This window comes from Pseudorca crassidens, chromosome 9 (genome assembly GCF_039906515.1).
Source record: "Pseudorca crassidens isolate mPseCra1 chromosome 9, mPseCra1.hap1, whole genome shotgun sequence".
NCBI lineage: Eukaryota > Metazoa > Chordata > Mammalia > Artiodactyla > Delphinidae > Pseudorca > Pseudorca crassidens.
Window position 1 is genome coordinate 56,731,454 of NC_090304.1, and position 18,917 is coordinate 56,750,370.

At 44.6% G+C, this 18,917-nt stretch overlaps 1 protein-coding gene across 2 annotated transcripts in view; it reads right to left on the minus strand.

Annotated features, from left to right (window-relative positions):
- The window catches only part of GAB2 (GRB2 associated binding protein 2), a 176,049-nt gene extending 161,578 nt beyond the window's left edge, over positions 1-14,471 (minus strand). The window contains exon 1 of one of the 2 annotated variants that reach the window (XM_067750482.1): positions 14,294-14,471. In XM_067750482.1, coding sequence (XP_067606583.1) covers positions 14,294-14,368 — 75 coding nt within the window. In that variant the 5' untranslated portion in view covers positions 14,369-14,471. The remainder of the gene's footprint in view (positions 1-14,293) is intronic. The other variant, XM_067750485.1, reaches the window with a different exon arrangement.
- Between the last annotated feature and the right edge of the window lie 4,446 nt (positions 14,472-18,917).

Genomic DNA, 18,917 nt, shown 5'->3' on the forward strand with positions numbered 1-18,917 from the left:
TTGAAAAGATTCAAAGGAGATTGTTGATGCTGAAAAATTAAAATTTATAAATTATGGCAGTTTTAAAAAACGGCCACAAATTCTTTGACATTCCATCTGCCAAGAAGTTGGGCATCTATGTTCCCTTTCCTTGAATCTGAGTGGGCCTGAGACTCCTCTGACCACTAGATATGGCAAAAGTAACACTGCGTGACTTCCAAGATGAGGTCACTAAAAAGGCCATGTAGTTGCCCCCTTGGCCACTAAGACCCTCACTCTTGGAGCCCCGAGCCACCCTGTAAGAAGTCTGATTACTTAGAGGCTGCCATGTTGGGAGGAAGCCCAGGCTGCATGTAGAGGCCACTTCCAGACACTCTTGGTCAACAGCCCCAGCTGAATGGAGCCTTTGAGTCATCCCAACCCTGTTGACAGTTATGTGAGTGAAGACACTTTCAGATGATTCCAGTTCCCAGCAGTGAGGGCTGCTGTGCCGTTCAAGTCTTCTCAGCTGAGGTCCCAGACATCTGGGAGAAGAAACAAGTCCCTGCCATGCCCTGTCTGAATTTTTGACCCATACTATCTGTGAGCTAAATAAAGTGGTTGTTTTATGCCACTATGTTTTGGGCATGCCTTATCATGTCCAAAGATTTATCATGAAGGAAAAGAAACTGGAACAACAGATGTGAACTGACAGAAAAGAAGATCAGTTATATAAAAAGATATGAAACTGTATTTTCTTTGATTGCCTAAGCCTGGTTTGAGAGAAACTGTTATCATGGGGAACTAAAGAAATTATAATACTCTTTTGATTGCTAAGAATATCTATTTTATCTATAGTTGCTATAATAGAAAATGTTTTAGTTATTTGGAATCTTAGCAGTCCAAAAAGTATCTGGGTAAGACACCACTCTCTTGTGTAGATTTTCAGTATGGGGCTAACATTCCCATGATGCTATTCAAAGTTGTCCATGAACCCATTTCTGTCTATTTTCCTTGGTGCATGGTGTATAATAAGTATTCAGTAACTTTGCAGAATGACTGATAGTGTCCGAGGAGACAGGGGGCGATATTGCAGACAAAGCAAAGGGATCATGGTGAGTAAAGGTAATGAAGATGGGGTCTTGGGGAGAACAGAGGGGGGCCACTTGAACCTCATTCTTAATCCTTCCCCATCCATATACTTTCGCTCGACATTCATGTGCCTGTATCTTTAGACCCTTGATAAGCTGTTCTCATTACTTGAAATGTTCTTCTCCCATCTGTTTGATGAACTCCTACTCATTCTTCAAAGCCCAGCTCCACTGTCATTCTCACCGTAGCTTTCTCTGATACTACCCCTCTTTAAGTGAAATTCCTCTATTCCACTCCCCTGTAACATTATCCACAACCTCTAGCATAGCAGAACACTCTCCATTATATTTACTAAGTTTAGATGTCCATTTTCTTGGATAAACTGTGAGCTACCAGAGAAAAAGGATGATTCTTACTCATCACCTTACTTCCTGCTTGTGCCAAACAAAAAAAGAAAAATTGCTGCCTTTGAGGAGCCCGTGTAATTAAGGGGAGAGATCTAAAAACACAGTCAAACAGCATCGTCCTAAGAGCTGTATGGAGGTATGGTGGAATGATGTGGGAAGACACATGTCCTTCAGGAGGAAACCAGGAAGTGGCACAAAGCAGATGACATCTGAGGTAGGCCTTGAAACCAAATTAAGATAAGAAGCCTGCACGGGGGAAATCTATGGAATCGGAGCTAAAAGGTCTCAGAAGGCAACTGATAAATAAGAGGAAGGGGCTTCCCTGGTGGCGCAGTGGTTGAGAGTCCGCCTGCCAATGCAAGGGACACGGGTTCGTGCCCCGGTCCGGGAAGATCCCACATGCCGCGGAGCGGCTGGGCCCGTGAGCCATGGCTGCTGAGCCTGCGCGCCCGGAGCCTGTGCTCAGCAACGGGAGAGGCCACACAGTCAGAGGCCCGCGTACACGTCTGGTCAGATGTGGTCATTTTTTTCCCTCCCTACTGCTGGAGATTCCCTGCTCAAGTTATTCCAAGCTCCCTTTTTTTTCATACCTAAAACTACTCAATCTTCCTATTTATATCAAAAAGCACCCATCATCTGAACAAGCAACTTGTTAAAAAAATACGAGTCTTTAATATATGAAAATGTATTCAAACCAGTAGCAATCAAATAAATCCAAATTAAAATCAGGGACTACTTTTTCACCGGTCAAATTATCAAGTATTTTCAAAAATTATACTATCTATTATCAAAGAAGAATCAGGGATCAAAGAAGAATCAGGGAAAGCAAAATTCTATCCTTTCTGAGAGGCAGTTTGGTACGATGTAACAAAAACCATGCAAATAACTGCACTCTTTGAATTAGAAATTCCATTTATAGCAATTTGTCCTAAGGATAAAAGTCTTTGCTATAAAGATCATCACAGCATTATTTAAAATAGTGGAAAAGAGTAAACTACCTAAATGTCTAACAAGAGAAGAGTCAAATAAACTTGGCACTTCAGTAACTAACAGTTACCGTTTATAGAGTGCTTACAACGTGCCTGGCATTATCATATTTAATACCACAGCCATTTATAAAGTTCCAGTTGCACCAGATTGGCAAATAGAACCCATAGCTAAAAATAGAGAGGAGGTGAGCTTCCCACAAAGTAGACAGCAGTCAGTAACTGAGGCTGGGCTAGTTCAAGGATGTATTAAGAAGCTGTAGTATGAATCCTTTTAATCCAGCCCTCATTTGTGCCCCTGCACTGCCCCTCCCCCTCCACAGCCCACAAAAGAAGAGTAGAGATGGGGAGGAGGAACCCTGGATCCTTTGACCTAGTGGGTCGTGCTGTATTTTCGGGTGGTACTCTCCTTACCCCCACAGTGGGCTCCTCTAAATCAATCAGTTACTGAGTTCAGGGATGCCACAAAAAAAGAATTGGGACAAGAATTTTTTTTTTCTTTTTTTTTTTTTTTTTTGGGACAAGAATTTTTAAAAATCGTAATGCTTGGGCTTCCCTGGTGGCGCAGTGGTTGAGAGTCTGCCTGCCGATGCAGGGGACATGGGTTCGTGCCCTGGTCCGGGAAGATCCCACATGCCGCAGAGTGGCTGGGAAAAAACAAAACAAAACAAAACAAACAAACAAAAAAAATCGTAATGCTTGGTGACTATCTGCTCAGGCAACTGAATTACACATCTGCCCTGGACCATTCTGGACAGGGGAAGGAGAAATGGGGTAAGAAGGGGCAGCAGCGCTGCTCCCCCACTGTTTGGCATGGACATGAGTCCCCTTGGTCAAGAAGTCCCACGGAGGGCTTCCCTAGTGGCTCAGTGGTTGAGAGTCCGCCTGCCGATGCAGGGGACACCGGTTCGTGCCCCGGTCCGGGAAGATCCCACATGCCGCGGAGCGGCTGGGCCCGTGAGCCATGGCCGCTGAGCCTGCGCGTCCGGAGCCTGTGCTCCGCAACGGGAGAGGCCACAGCAGTGAGAGGCCCGCGTACCGTAAAAAAACAAAACAAAACAAAACAAAAAAAAGAAGTCCCACGGAGATTGATGGCCTTAAGCCCTGTTGCCAGGTCCCCACCAAAGAGGGCTGTCCATTAGGCAAGTGGGCCCCAGCTGTGGGGTAACAAGAAGGGGAGGGGTTGGCCTAAAAGAGGTTGAAAGAACATAATACCAGTTTCTTCTCCAGGTCTGGAGAGCACGGTGAGAAAGCCTATCCTCTAAGGAACTCACAATCATGGGGCGGGCACACAGGCAGTGCTGGTCAGGCAACCAGTAAACGTCATCAAGGAGGACCCAAGAGCAGCCAGGTAAGAGACACTTACCCCTGTCCCTCTCCCTCTTGCCCATCCCTACACACCAACCTCTGGGACCTAGAAGGGAGCAGGGAAGAAATACCCCAGACGGACTGTCTTCCCGGCCCCAAACTCTCTGAGGTGAGGAACGGGGAAAAGGAACGGAAAGGTAAAAGAGATCTACCTTTTCCCACGGCACACCCCCAGAGCCACAAGTCTGGTCAGCAACAGCAGTAGGAAAAGCTTTCAATTAGATCACAGTGAAATGTTACAATGGTGCCCTTGCAACAACCCAGAGTGACCAGAAGTCTGTGGACTCTGCCCCAGGTACCATCAAGGGATCTGTCCCCTAGAGGAAAGGAAGATTTTGACAAAGCACAGTGGGGAATTCTGACTGGAGGGGAAAAAAGCATTCATGTCTGCACCCCTCTGAGTTAAAATTATTCAATTAATTGATTAAAGTTACCATTATCTACACTTCACAGATTAGGCAATGAAAGCTCGGACAGATTGAGAAACTTGCTCAAACCCACAGAGCACAGGGAAGGCTCAGTTTGGATTCCAACCGAGAGCCCACCTCAGAGCCCATGCATTGTACAGTCACACCAGGATTTTTCAAATGGGGTCCAAAGACATGTCATCCCCAGGAATCTGCAAAGCCACTTCAAAATATTTTTCAATATTGAATTTTTATCTCAAGGGTGATCTTAAAATATGTAAATATAGTCTCAATCATGTGAATGATCATCTTACAAGTGAAAGATGCTTCTTGATTACCAGCATTTGCATTTATAATCTAATTCATGTTAAGTATTAAGTTCTCTAAACTTCATAGGCTAATGACTAATGAGAAAGAAGGACAGAGGTGACTGCATATAAATAATGCGGTCATACCAATTAAAAGCCAAATGGCTTGCTATACGAACCAAAGTTTCACTATAGGTCAAACAAAGAAAAGCATGGCACACAGAACAGAAGCTTCCATAAAAATAAGGGCCGGGATTTCCCTGGTGGCGCAGTGGTTAAGAATCTGCCTGCCAACGCAGGGGACATAGGTTCAATCCCTGGTCTGGGAAGATCCCACATGCCACGGAGCAACTAAGCCCGTGTGCCACAACTACTGAGCCTGCACTCTAGAGCCCACGAGCCACAACTACTGAGCCTGTGTCCCACAACTACTGAAGCCCACGTACCCAGAGTCCGTGCTCTGCAACAAGAGAAGCCACCGCAATGAGAAGCCTGCTCACCGCAACTAGAGAAAGCCCACAAGGACCCAATGCGGCCAAAAAAAAAAAAAAAAGAATAAGGGCCATATCTACATTTTAAGCAGCGATTTAGTTTCAGCAAAATATCCAGTGTTATTAATGTGAATTATATTGGCTCTGAAGTTAATTTGAAATTTTATAATTGTAGAAGGGCTGTAAGTATACATTTACACCTCATAGTTTTTGTTTATAGACATTTGGGAAACATAATAATAAAGATAATTTAATTCAACATCAAGAACATGTAAAAATGTTTGTTTAAAGTGTCCTTATATTACACATACTTGAGAAGCTCTGTGTTATGTCACATTATGCTTAAGCAACCATTCAAAGCCACGTCTTAGAAGACTGTGACACAGGGAAATATTTTCAATACTATATAACTTAAAGCATACAAAAGGCGGTACAGTCTCTCTCTGATTTTATAAAGTATACAAAGCACACTGTAGACACAGAAAAGAAGAGACTAGGAAATACACTAAAATGTGAACAATGTATATGCTGTAGTGGGAGTATTACAGGTGATTTTTATTAATGGTGCTACTTGCTTTTTGATAATATTCTGATTTACAATAACTTTTTTATAAGAGTGAAATTTACATATTACCAAATAATTCAACTTTAATAGCCTATCCCATCAAAGTTTCCGAAACCTGCTGCTAAAAGAAAAAAAAAAATCACACTTTCAATCCAATTCCAGCTCAAGCTCTTTCTTCTCCAAAGAAATGTAACCAATCTTAAAGAAATATCTGTTCAGGCTTAAAAGCATATAAAGTCCTAGTCAACCAATAACTAGGTTTTAGGAACCAGGGCTACAAGGATGAACAGAGGACGTGGTGCAGTCCAGAAGCTACCATTCTGGGGGAAGCACAGCATAAATCAAGTTAGTCAATGGTACTAAGGCATAATGACAGGAGCATGGAGAAGGGGTTTCATAATTCATTTTGATGGGGAAGATAGGGCAGGAAAGGCTGCCACAAGGTGACACGTGAACTAAGTGCTAAGAATGCAGGAGAAAATGGGTGCAGAAAGGTAAAATGGCAGATTCCCCGGCAAGTAAAATCTAAACATAGGTCTTGTGACACTGGGATCACTGACCACACTAGACCAATCTCTCCTGGGCTCCTACAGCACTGGTCTTTGCCATTTATATTGTCTGCCATTATAATTCAAGCTGCTTCCCCAACGAGATTGTAAACTCAGAGGGGAATATCATGTACTCCGTAGACCCACTATTCATCAATGATAGTATCTTTAGACTTCTAATGGGAATTAAACTCAACATACTGTAGCCTCTGTTGGTACGCAAAAAATTGTACGCCTATCTAGACTACACCCATTTTTGCCTCTAGAAAATTATATCAAAAGATCAAAACAACAGATTCATTCCTGTAGTCCTCACAACAATGTTAACCTCTCTACTGATAAACCTTAGCCCTTTCCCTTGCTCTTGCAAGCCAGCAAACCTCCAACTGGTACGTTTTTCCAAGGCAGGCTAAGGAAAGATATGATTGCCTATCCAAGAAAATCTTCCAAGTGTACTGCGGTGATAGTTAATGATATCTAAATCCTGTGGGCTTATCAGCTGGGGTGAAACTCTCAGAAGATGTTGCACCTTTAAAACAGAAATGTGAATAATTAGAAGTAACATAAATGTCTAACCAGGGGAAATGTGAACAAAAGGTACGGTATTTTCACAGACTTTTTTTTTCTTTCTTGTCTTTTTTTTTGCATTTTTGTTTTTCTTTCTTTGTTTTCACACACATGCTTGTAAGACTTATGTACATGTCTAGAATTTGCTTTAAGATATTTGAGCAAAGAAACAGTAAAAGGGATAGATGAAGCCACTGTGATGAAATCCTGATAATATTTGAAACTGAATGTGTGTGACCAACCCAAAAGCACTGAGCACCCCTTAAAGCCCATGTGGTTTCTAGATACCATTTTTAAGAAAAGAAAAGAACTCTTGGAGGAAATGGTTAATTCAAAGCATGGATCAGAAACGTACAAGATAGGCCTGGAACATCCTGTCGTATCAGATAACAAACCTACTAGTAAGGTTATGTCAAAAGGACTCGGAGGCCAACTTGAATAGCCTCCCACTGGCTAAAGAGTACAGTCTGAGCATCAATAAGGACAACAGCCAGAACAGGTTCGAACATGTAAATGTGTGAGCTCATGATGCTCCCCCCAAATACCTTAACTGATCACTTTGAAAGCTACTAAGGAATCCACGCACTGTTTTGACAACTGGTAGATAAATAAAAAGAAGCACGCATAAAGCCGGGGGAGGGGCAGCTGTACATTCCATTATCATTCAAGGCTGCGGCGATTCCATGCTGTCTTTTCTCTGGCACTAAAGTATCCGCAGGGCCAAGTATCAACAAATGAGGCATTGCTTCTTTTTAACATGTGGAAAAATACATATAACATAAAATCTACCACCTTAACCATTTTAAAGTGTAGAGTTCAGTGGCATTAAATATTCACATTGCTGTGCTACCATCACCAACATCCATCTCAAGAACTTTTCGTCTTGCAAAACCGAAACTCTGTACCCATTAAACAACAGCTCCCTATTCTTCCCTCCTCCCAGTTCCTGGCAAGTCTCTATGAATTTGACTCCTCTAGGTACTTCACTGAAGTGGAATCACACAATATTTTTCTTTCTGTGATTGGCTTACTTTACTTAGCATAATGTCACGGAGGTTCACCCATTTTGTAGTAACTCCATGTATAAAAATTTCCTTCTTTTTTAAGGATGAACAATATTCCATTGCATGTACATCCATATTTTATTTATCCATTCATCTGCTGGTAGACATAAGGGTTGCTTCCAAATGAGAAATTCTGACCCAAAGCTAGTGATAAGACGCTCAGGAGACTGGCCCTGGAACAGAGCAGTCTCTTTGATGTTGTGAACACAATCGAAGAATCAATCCAGTGATTAGGACCACAGAGCAGAAAGCTGCTAAAAGGAATTTCCATATGGCTATCTGTCCCAGGAATTGGGACCAGAAAGAGCATTTGTTTAAATACTCAAATAACATGTTGATATAAAGCCCTGGCTGCTTAGGATGGTCTAGAAACAAATCTTCAATTCACTCTAGTTTCTGAAGACCTCCTTCTCGCCTGTTCTTTTTTCCCCCCCAGCTTTATTGAGAAATAATTGACATATAACACTGTGTAAGTTTAAGGTGTACAACAGGTCGATTTGCTACATTCATATACATTCGTATCGTTATCACTGTAGCTTTAGCTAATACCCCCATTCACAACACGTAATTCTCTTTTGTCGTGAGAACATTTAAGATCTACTCTTTTAGCAATTTTCAAGCGTACGATACAGTAACTAAAATTACAGTGCTGTGCATTAGATCTCTAGAAGTTATTCATCTTCTAATTGGAAGTTTGTACCCTTTGATTAACATCTCTTCAATTTTCCCACCCCCTAGCCTCTGGTAGCCACTATTCTACTATTTCTTTAAGTTTGGCTTTTTTTAGATTCTCCATGTAAGTGATATCATGCAATATTTGTCTTTCTCTGACTTATCTCGCTCAGCATAATGCCCTCAGGGTCCATTCAGGTTGCTGCAAATGGCAGAATTTCCTTCTCTCTCATGGCTAAATATTACTGCATTGTGTGTGTATGTATATGTGTGTGTGTATATACATTTTTTCTTTCACATCTTCTTTATCCATTCATCCATTCATAGACACTTGGGTTGTTTCCGTATCTTGGCTAGTGTGAATGATGCTGCAACGAACACTGTGGTGTAGATATTTCTTCAATACCCTATTTTCACTTCCTTTGGATATATACTCAGAAGTGGAATTGTTGGATCATGTGACAGTTCTATTTTTAGTTTTTTGAGGACCCTCCACACTGTTTTCCATAGGGGCTGCAACAATTTGCATTCCCACCAACAGTGCAACAAGGGTTCCCTTTTCTCTATATCCTTGCCAACACTTGTTATCTCCTGTCTTTTTGAGGACAGCCATTCTAACAGGTGTGAAGTGATAACTCATTATGGTTTTGATTTGCATTTCCCTAATGACTGCTGATGCTGTGCACCTTTTCATGCACTGTTGACCATTTTGACTTGTCCGCTCTTCTTACCAGCCTGTATGTTCTCTCTTGCCTACCTCTCCAGTCTCATAGCCCACTACTTCCATCATCCTGCTGACGGTCCAGCAACACCAAACTGTTTTTAGTGTCCTGCACACACTCTTCGGGCCCTTGCCACCTGGCCTCCGCTGTCAGTGGTCTCTCTGGCTGGAAAGCTTTCTTCTCGTGGCTTACTTCTAGTTAGGGCCACCTCTCAAAGAACCCTTTCTTTTTCTTCTTTGTAGTCCCAGAATTTGCGTGCTTGGCACATAATGGCTGCTTGATAAATTACTGAACTAAATTATATTTGTTACATTCACATTCTCTGTTGAGAAGACAAGTTTAAAGAAAAATTCAAGGATAATGGGATTACAGGTAATTTTTATTTATACTTTAATATTGCTCAAATTTTCTAATGATGTGCTGACTTTTCAAATTTACCTTTCAGAAAAATTTAAGAATAATCTGATCAAGAATAAAGCAGAGGAATCAGTCTACCAGATTTGACGATTCATCAGAAAGCTAGAGTTATCAAGAGTATGTGGTATTGCAGAGGGATAGACACATGGGATGATGGATCAGTACAGAGAACCCAGAAATAGGCCCACACAAATTGCCCCACTGCTTTATGACAAAGGTGCAAAAGCAATTCAGTGAAGGCAGCACAGCCTGGTCGACAAATGGTGTTGGAGCAATCAGGCATCCGTTGCCAAGTACGACTACTACTACTACTAATGAATAAAATAAAATTTCAATCTAAGTTTCACACCTTATACAAAAATTAACTTAAAACAGATCATGGACTTAAATGAAAAATATAAAACCATAAAATATTTGGGAGGAAAAACACGGAGAAAATCTCTGCAACTGGGCTAGGCAAAGAGTTCTTACATTTGACCAAAATAATACAACCCATAAAATGTAAAATTGGTAAAATGGACTTTATCCAAATCAAAACCTTTTGCTCTGGAAAGACCTTGTTAAGTGGATGAAAAGACAAGCTTCAGACTGGGAGAAAATATTTGCAAACTACATATTTGATGAGGACTGGTATCTTGAGCATACAGAAAACCCTCAAAACTCAACAGTAAAAAAAGCAAACAATCCAAATAGAAAAGGGACTAAAGACTTGAAGAGAGACATTTGACCAAAGAGAATATACAGATGGCAAATATCATATGAAAATATATTCAACGTCATTGGCCATAGGGAAATGTAAATTGAAACCAATGGGTAAACAGTTAAACAAATGAACTGTAGTACATCCATACTGTGGAACATTGCTCAGCAATAATAAAGAATGAACAAGTGATACTACAAGAACTTGGATGAATCTCCAGAGAAATATGCTGGATGAAAAAAGCCAACCCCAAAAAGTTATGTATTGCATGAATCGATTTATATAACACTCTTGAAATAATAATAATATATTAAAAGGGAGAAGAGATTAGTGATTATCACAGGTTAAGGATGTGGTAGGTGTGGGATGGTAGAGGATGTGACCATAAAAGGGCAACATAAGGGATCATGTGCTGATGGAAATGTCCTGTATCTTGACTGTATCACTGTCAATATATTGATTATCACATTGTACTATAATTTTGCAAGAAGTTACCATTAGGAGAAACTGGGTAAAGGGTACATGGGTTATCTCTTCACTATTTTTACAACTACATAGCTTCTACAATTACCCGAAAATAAAGTTAAATTTTAAAAAAAGCTCAGGCTTTGGGACAAAGCTAGGTGATGTTGGGCAAGTCGCTTCCTTTCTCTTAGGGCTGAAATGATTAAATTAAGAGATGAATGGTCTAAGCATAGTGCTTGGCACAGGTAAATGCTCAACAGATGGCTATTAAAATGATAATCAGTTAGAAATAGTACTTCTACTCTGAGAAGTCAGAAAAAGATAAGGAACCATGCGGATACAGGTAAATATGGAAATTTGGTCACAATATGTGCTGACAGCTACTCCCTAACAGCTTCAATCTTCTTTGTGAAGAAGGCGGCAGTGTCATCCGCTAAGACTGAAGGGATGGATTAACCTTTACTCCCAGAATCTAATCCAGTGCCTGGGACACATATATTTAATAAATGAGCTTATTTAACAAATAAAGTTTCCTTAATTCCATTGTTCTTTAGAATCAACACACAACTTTCTCCAAATTAGCCACTAGGGGGCAGTGCTGCTGCCAATCTTTTCCCCTAAATTTTTTAACTCAGTGAAAATAATAGAAAATTACAGGGCAGTGTGTGTCATAAAGTATTTTTTTCCTCAAGAAGATCTGATTTCAGCTTTATATACATGTATACATGTGTGTGTTCACACCTGTGCACATGCGCGCATGCACACATATATACATGCACATTGCAGCATGATGGGAGGGCTGTTCCTTCTGCCAGCCTCCCACTGCAATCATACAGTGATGCCCCAGAGGCAACACTCACCATTTTCCAGAGGTCATTTTTTTGTAATTCCTCCAGGGCACACAGCAAATCCTGAATAGACCTTTTACACTTTCTTATAATTAATAAATTGGAAAAGACATCGTTGAAGAAATCCCCAAAGCTAATCCTGGTAACATTTGCCATAGCTTCTTTCTTTATTTATTTTTACTCCGACACCTACCTCCTCCCCAAATTATTGATAAAAAAGAAGTAGGTTTTTAAAATTTTTTTAAATAGTTGCAATAGATTTCATAAACTTCTTTTCCCCTTGTTTCAGATTCTTGATACATTCTTATAATGAAGATTTATCAATCTATAATACCACATGGCTATTATATATACCAGAATAAGCAGCAATTTGGGGGTATGTGTTTAGCGATGGGGCTAGGAAATTTCCTAGTTTGGTTCTAGTGAACTTGGGCCTCTAACGAACAGAGGGAGCTGACAGAGGTTCTAACTTAAAAGAGAAATTCTCAAAACCCTCAAAGAAAAGAAGATGTATGGGAAGACTGTTCCCCAAGAGTTTAGGGTTACACGAACCAGCTCAGTTTCAACTAAGGGAAGTGAACTTCCACAGTAGGGGAGACTTCCATTCATACCAATGGAACACATCACACCCTAGTCTAAGAAAAGCTGTTACTAGTTTGGTCTTATGGGCTGGAGCTGCGAGGGAGATGGGAAAAGGCTGAGGTCATCTTATGACTATAGGCTGTCAAGTACTTCAAGTGAGAGAAAAAGGTGGTTGACCCCACAGCCTCTGAACCCAGTTATTTTGAGCTAAAGTTGCTTGGGAACAAAAATACCCAAGAAATGGATCATAAAGAGGGTGATAGAGTTGAAGTAGTCATCTGTCAATGTAGATACAGTGTCAACTTGTTTGCAAACTGTTTCCAAACAAAGTTTCAAGGTTGTTTAGGGTAGTGTTCTAACTTGACAATTAAGAGTCACATTTTTACTGGATACTTTATTCCAGTAGGTGGTATGGAATGGTATTACACTTTTATTGATAGTCTTCAGAAGCTCTTTGGGGCCAAAGATTTTTGTTTTTGCTTTATAGTTGTAAAAACATTAATAGCATTAGTAACATTAATAGTTTTATATTAACCTAATATAAAAATTCACCTTTCCTAATGAACTGATATGGCCCTCAAGAGGAGAAAATCTTTCTTAACAATTATAGTTCTTTGGCTACATGGACGTCTCTGAAAATGAGCTTTAAAACTGAGATGAACACTTCATTGTATCATCCCTACTATATTTAAAGTCTATGTCCACTTTAAAAAGTCATGTGCTAAATCCTGAGGTTCCCCCCACCCCCCAGCAAATGATCTAAATAAGAGCCTGACTTCATTTACATACACACTCACTTGCACTCCCAACCACACTTCCTTTGAAAAACAGAATGTCACTTCCTCAATCCAGAGGCCAGAAGTCCCTTGGTTCTGATCTGGGGAGCCAAGACAGGAAACTGGTAAGCTTTTGCCTCTCCCCCCATGGACAGCCACTGGTGCAGCTGACAGAGGGCAGGGTCTATTCAGAGCTCCCTTGATGCACTGCAGCTGGAAGGCAACAGCTCACTTCCATGCTGTGGGAATGATCGCAGAGAGTCCAGCACCGAGAGTCAGTTAACAAGAGCATTTCATAGGAAGGGAAGAGAAGAGGATGGGAGAGCGGGACATCTTTTAGCGATCTTAATTCCATTTCCAAACTCAGTCGAATAGCCCAGGACTGATTTCAGCCAATTCTCAGAAACTGGCACCATCTTGTACTTTGACCCCACCAAGCAAGGCATCTTCTGGTGTGTGTGTGTGTGTGTGGGGAAGCCAGACCTCTTCACCGCTCACACCAGGCCGTACGACCTTCCCCAGGATGTTGCCAGCTTCTCACTTAGAAAGGAGAGGCTGTCCCAGCAATTTCAGTAAACACTGTCGGTTAGCACCACCTGGCAACTGAGAACCTTGATCTCTCCCGACCCCAGACCCCAAGGACTGCACAACACAAAACACGGACCAGTTGTAGAAGACCAAACTGCAGTGTCACCATCGGGAGTGGGGGGATGCATGTGAGAGGCACACGGAATAAAGGGAAAGAAGGGGGACAAACAAATGAGTCACTTAATACAAGGACTGCACATGCTGCTGACGCTGCCCATGATGCAGAGGCTGTGGACTGGAAGGAAGCAGGCGGCCACCGGGAGGGGCGGTCAGAGAAAGGGAAGGGGGAAAGGGTGTGAGGCGCCTCGCCCTTTGTGGGGGGCGGGCTGCGCGGCCCCACAGCCTACGCCCCCCTTTACCCCCAGCCCCGCAGGCTGGAGCCGCTCGGCGTTAGTATGGTCCCCCAGCCCCGGGAATCAACTCTTTCGGTCTCCAAAAACAATCTAATACAAACTTCAATACTGGATTTAGTTTTACAGGGGGGCTGGCTAGAGAGGCGCCGCCGCCGCGCCCGCCCCGCCGAGAACAAGCCGCAGCCTCAACCTGGTCGCCAGCCCGCCCCGCCCCTCGCAGCGCACCTGTGACAGGTGTGCAGGAGCCTCACACAGCCCCGAGCCGCGGGACCCGCCGGCAGCTCCTCGCACCCCCCCCCCCACTCCCCGGGGCCCGCCCTCCCCGTCGGCGCCGTCCCTCCCGGAGCCCCCAGCCCCTCGGCCCCCGCTCGCGCCCTCGGCGGCCGCACCCGCTCCCGCCCGCACTCACATAGCGCCTCAACTTCTTCTCGGGGGGCGATTTCCTCAGCCAGCCGGTGCACACTACGTCGCCGCCGCCGCTCATGCTGTCGGCAGCCTGGAGCCCGCCGCGGGGTCGGCGGACAAGGGCGCGGGCGCGGGCCGCTGGGTCAGCCGGCTGGCGGTGCGCAGCTCGCGGGGGAGGGAGGGGCCGGGGCGGCCGGTGGCCGCGGGGCGAGGACTAGGCGGCGCGGCCCGGCTGCCTCGCGCGCGCCCGCTCTCCCCGCGCGCACCCGCGCGCTCTCCCAGTCCGGCCGCGGTGGGGGCGCCCCGGCAGGAAGGGCGGCGCGCGCTCGCCACGCCCACAGCCCGCCGCGCCCCCGGGCGGGCCGCCTTCAAAGACGCAAACAGCGCCTCGCGCCTTTGGACCCCAGAGGACCGAGGTTTGCAAGGACGCCTGCGGCCGGCCGCGCCCCCAGGGTCTGGCTTTTTCCCGAAGCCTCAAGCAGTTAGCGGGGCAGGCGGCCGCGCCCCTGGTGGGGGTGGGGTGATGGAAAGGGACTGCGCGGCCTCGAGCGTGAATCGATTTTTCACAGGGGTCGTCAGGAAGGGACCCGAGGGCTGATCCCGTTTCCTATCCATTCCCTGAGTTTCAGGTTTCTGTGGGTCAGGTTCTGGCTGAAATTAGTGATCCGCTTCCCAGCAAGAGTTGCAACTCTCTCGCTCCCTTGGTGGGAGACGGAAAGAAGAAAACAGGCTACTACATGCTGGGCGCTTTTACATTCCTTGCTTACATGATTGTCGTCACAAATCTCCAAACTGGGTGGGCACTATTATTCCCATTTTACAGATAGCCTAAGGTCCCAAAGCCTTTGCAATGCAGTCAGGTTTCTAATTCTGGACGGTGGATCGGGGTTGGGGGAGGTCCTGCTCATCTGCTATTTAAAGTGGGAGAATTGCTTTAATGGCTGCATTAAAGCAATTTAAGGTCCTCTTATTACCAGAAAATAAAGTCCAGCTGGCTCCCACACTGCCTCTGGGAAAAACAATTCAGTAGAAGAAAATTCTTAACGATTTGCAGAATCAAGGAAACAAAAATGAGTCAATGTACTATTTCATAGTTAATTGGAAGGCAAGGTGGTGTAGAGCAAGAAATTGGGGTCAAAATTCCTCAGAGCTCCAACTTACTGACAGGTTATGAGAACTCTCTCGGGCTCACATGATACAGATGCCTCTCTTACTGTGTTGTGGTGAGACTTAACTGAGATAAAGCATGCGGAAGCACACACCTGACAAATTGAGCAGTGTGGTGGGCATGGTAGATAGAAGGGGAAAAAAACGCCAGAAACCTTTGGTAAGGGCTCTTTTCAACTCACAAAGTACTTTTACAAGCAGCATTAAAAGGGAGGTCCTCTCCCCAGCTTCTTTGAGAAGTGGATAGTAACCCATTATATCAATAGGGAACCGCCGCGGGCAGATGAGTAGAACCAGCATCTTACATTCCGCGTACAACTTTAAGGCTGTTTTGTTCATTTCCCTATCTCTGTGCAGCAAAGCTAGTTGTTTCAAACAGTTGGACATCCTTCTCATTTTACAGATCTTCACTGGGTTGGGGAAAGCTCAACCACTTCAATCAGTTTGTAAAAGCTAATTCTTTACTATATGCATAGATCTTCTAAGCCCCCGGCAGGGTTTAGAGATCAGCAACCCTGGACCCAATATTTCACCGACTTTCTTCACTATCCGGTGTGCTACTACTGGATTGCAATTAAAACCAGAACAGTCAGGCTATAGCTGGAAGCAGAGCCTCTTAGCCTTCCAACTAGGGATCCTTAAGCCTCATATAAGGGCTACCACCAGAATTATGGCCATTTTAATCTCTGGCTTTAAGTACCTTAAAACCCGTGAGACAAATATCAAAATATTCAAAGCCTGCCAAATCAATCAGGAGGCGGTGACTCCGGACCAAAATAAAGCAATCATCTGACTTCATTCACTTCTGAGTCATGGTGCCAAGTCTCAGGGATTGCAGAGTCTGAGAAATCTGCACGGCTTGTTTGCAGCTGAGGTTTGTGATACAAGTCAGGCGTACACGGGCCCTATCTTTCCCTAGAAGAGTAGTCTTCTATTACATATCTTTTAATAGTTATAAGATTCAAGACAGACTGGGAGACCGTTCAGCAACGGTTAGTTGGGAGTTGGGCTGCACTCGGCCAGAAACTTCTTTTAATGAATAGAGTTTATTTATTTTGGGCTGCGTTGGGTCTTCGTTGCCGCATGCGGGCTTTCTGGAGTTGCGGCGCGCGGGGGCTACTCTTCGTTGTGGTGCTCAGGCTTCTAATTGCGGTGGCTTCTCTTATTGTGGAGCACGGGCTCTAGGTGCGCGGGCTTCACTAGTTGTGGCTCACGGGTTATAGAAAGCAGGCTCAGTAGCTGTGGCTCACGAGCTTAGTTGCTCCGCGGCATGTGGGATCTTCCCAGACCAGGGCTCGAACCTGTGTCCCCTGCAGTAGCAGGCGGACTCCTAACCACTGTGCCACGAGGAATGTCCTCGGCCAGAAACTTTTGAGGGTCTTATTTTGTTTAGCAAAAGACGCCCACCCCCCCACTCCCGCCCCCGCCAATATTGTTATGTACAATTTCATGTGGAAACATGTTTGATGTTTTGAGGCCAATGACAAGAGGGGCCTTGAAATACAACAGAGTATCAACTTCAGACATCTTCTCTGAACATAGCCTTCCTTCCCCAAAGTTTAGAGGAAGGGGCTCTTCTTGCTGGTCTACCCCCCATCCCCCAACCTTTTTTATTACTCAGTTGCCGGCACCCAGCTCAGGCTGCTCTTCGGCGGAGGGACTGCTGCTGAGGTCCCGGGCTGCACCCCGGTGTGGCTCAGTCTTCTGAGCCTGAGGCATGTGCCAGGCCTGGAAACAGCCTTCGGATAGAACGTTCCTGTCTGGGCTTCTGGGCCTTTACTAAGTTCTCTCCACTCCCTGCTGGTTTTTTGTTCTGTTTTTTAATGCTCCTTGGTTTTCACTGGAGAGAAATGGAAAACGAATTATTTGAATGGTTTATTTACATGAAGATCGGCGCCATCTATCGGAACCAGTTGGGATGACAGCCCCCCTCCCCTGGACATGCATCACTAGTCTATAATTCAGGCAATTTTGATTAAAGACCACCGGTATTTCCTGGGGGAATTAATGACCGGCTGCAAGGAGCGCTTTGGGCCATTAATTCTATATTCTCATTAAATCCCCAGGAAATGACCCATCTTATGAGGAGGGCTTCTCTGGAGGAGCGTTGCAGAGATTAGAGAAATGCACACCTGGGAGGAAAGCATGGGCACCACGCTTTGCTCCCGCCCCTCCCCCCACCAAAGCCTGAGTTCTAAAGGGTGCACTGTGGCTTTGAGTGTCGTCAGCGACAGCCTGCATCCGTGCCTGTCTGGGAGTTGAGGGTTTGTGGCCAGTGGCAGGTGCATGGCTGGTGGCACGCTCCCAGAAGCGAGTTGGAAGGGCTGGAAGGAGAGCTGTCCTCAATTGCACACCAGGCCGGGTGATTAATACCGCCCACGCTAAGCCTGACGTCAGGGATCGGACTGGGGATGGGGAGGGATGTTTGTGTCCTAGCCCCTCTGCCTTTTCTCCCTTTCAATTTAGTTGACAGGTTGATTTCAGAGCTGAGTGCTGCCTGCCAAGGTCAGTACGACCAGCTGGGCCCCCTCAGCTGGTGACTTGCAGGACACTTGTCTCTCAGGCATGTTGAGGTGGGAGCCTCTTTAACCCCTGGGTGCTTTGAGCCCACTTGGTTCCTTCAATCAAATTACTCCCACCTACTCAAATCAACTTTTGGCATCTGGCTGGGACTAAGATCTGGAAGTGGGCTTGGGGTGTGGTTGAAGACTGAACTGAGTTTCCTCCCTGCCTGCGGCTGCTAACAGTCTGAGTTGCTTGACATTACACCCAGTGGGAGACATTTTGGAAATAAGCTTTCTTAAAGTAAACGTTTAAGTCGTTCCCCAGTTTCTCCTTTGTAAAGAATAAGAACCTGTGCTAATTGCTTCGGGGCAGTTAGGCTCCTGGGACATTTCTGCTGACAAGGTGGTGATATCAGTGTACCCACAGATCATGCTGCAAAATCAATTAGCATATTCTTGGAAGAACAAAGACTGTCAAGGTCCCTGGGAAAGTGCCTTAGTACGCCAAACCCTACTTTGCATGATCACCCCTTACTTCCTTCAGAGAGTACTCCTACCTTGAATTACGTCTTGAACATATGTCAAGACCCCTTCCCCTAAAATTCACTGTCTCCAATCCCCAACACAGTTGTTCATTCTTAGATTCACACTGCACCTATATAAACTGGGTTATCACACTGTACTGCAAATATTTGTTTCCTTGTCAAGGACCTGTGAGTTCCTTGAGGACACAACTGCATCTTCCTCATTTTTGTATCCCTAGAACCTCCAAGCATGGTGGCTTGGAGGTTCTGAGCATTACAGCATCTGAGCATTACAGATGCTCAGTAAATGTTTGAGAATGAAGGAACCAACCCTTAAAGGATGACAAGTGGGAGCTATGGACCCCTGGGGCATCTAGAACTCTTTGATCATCCACACCAGATAACAGTACCTGTGAAGGTACCTATAAGCAGC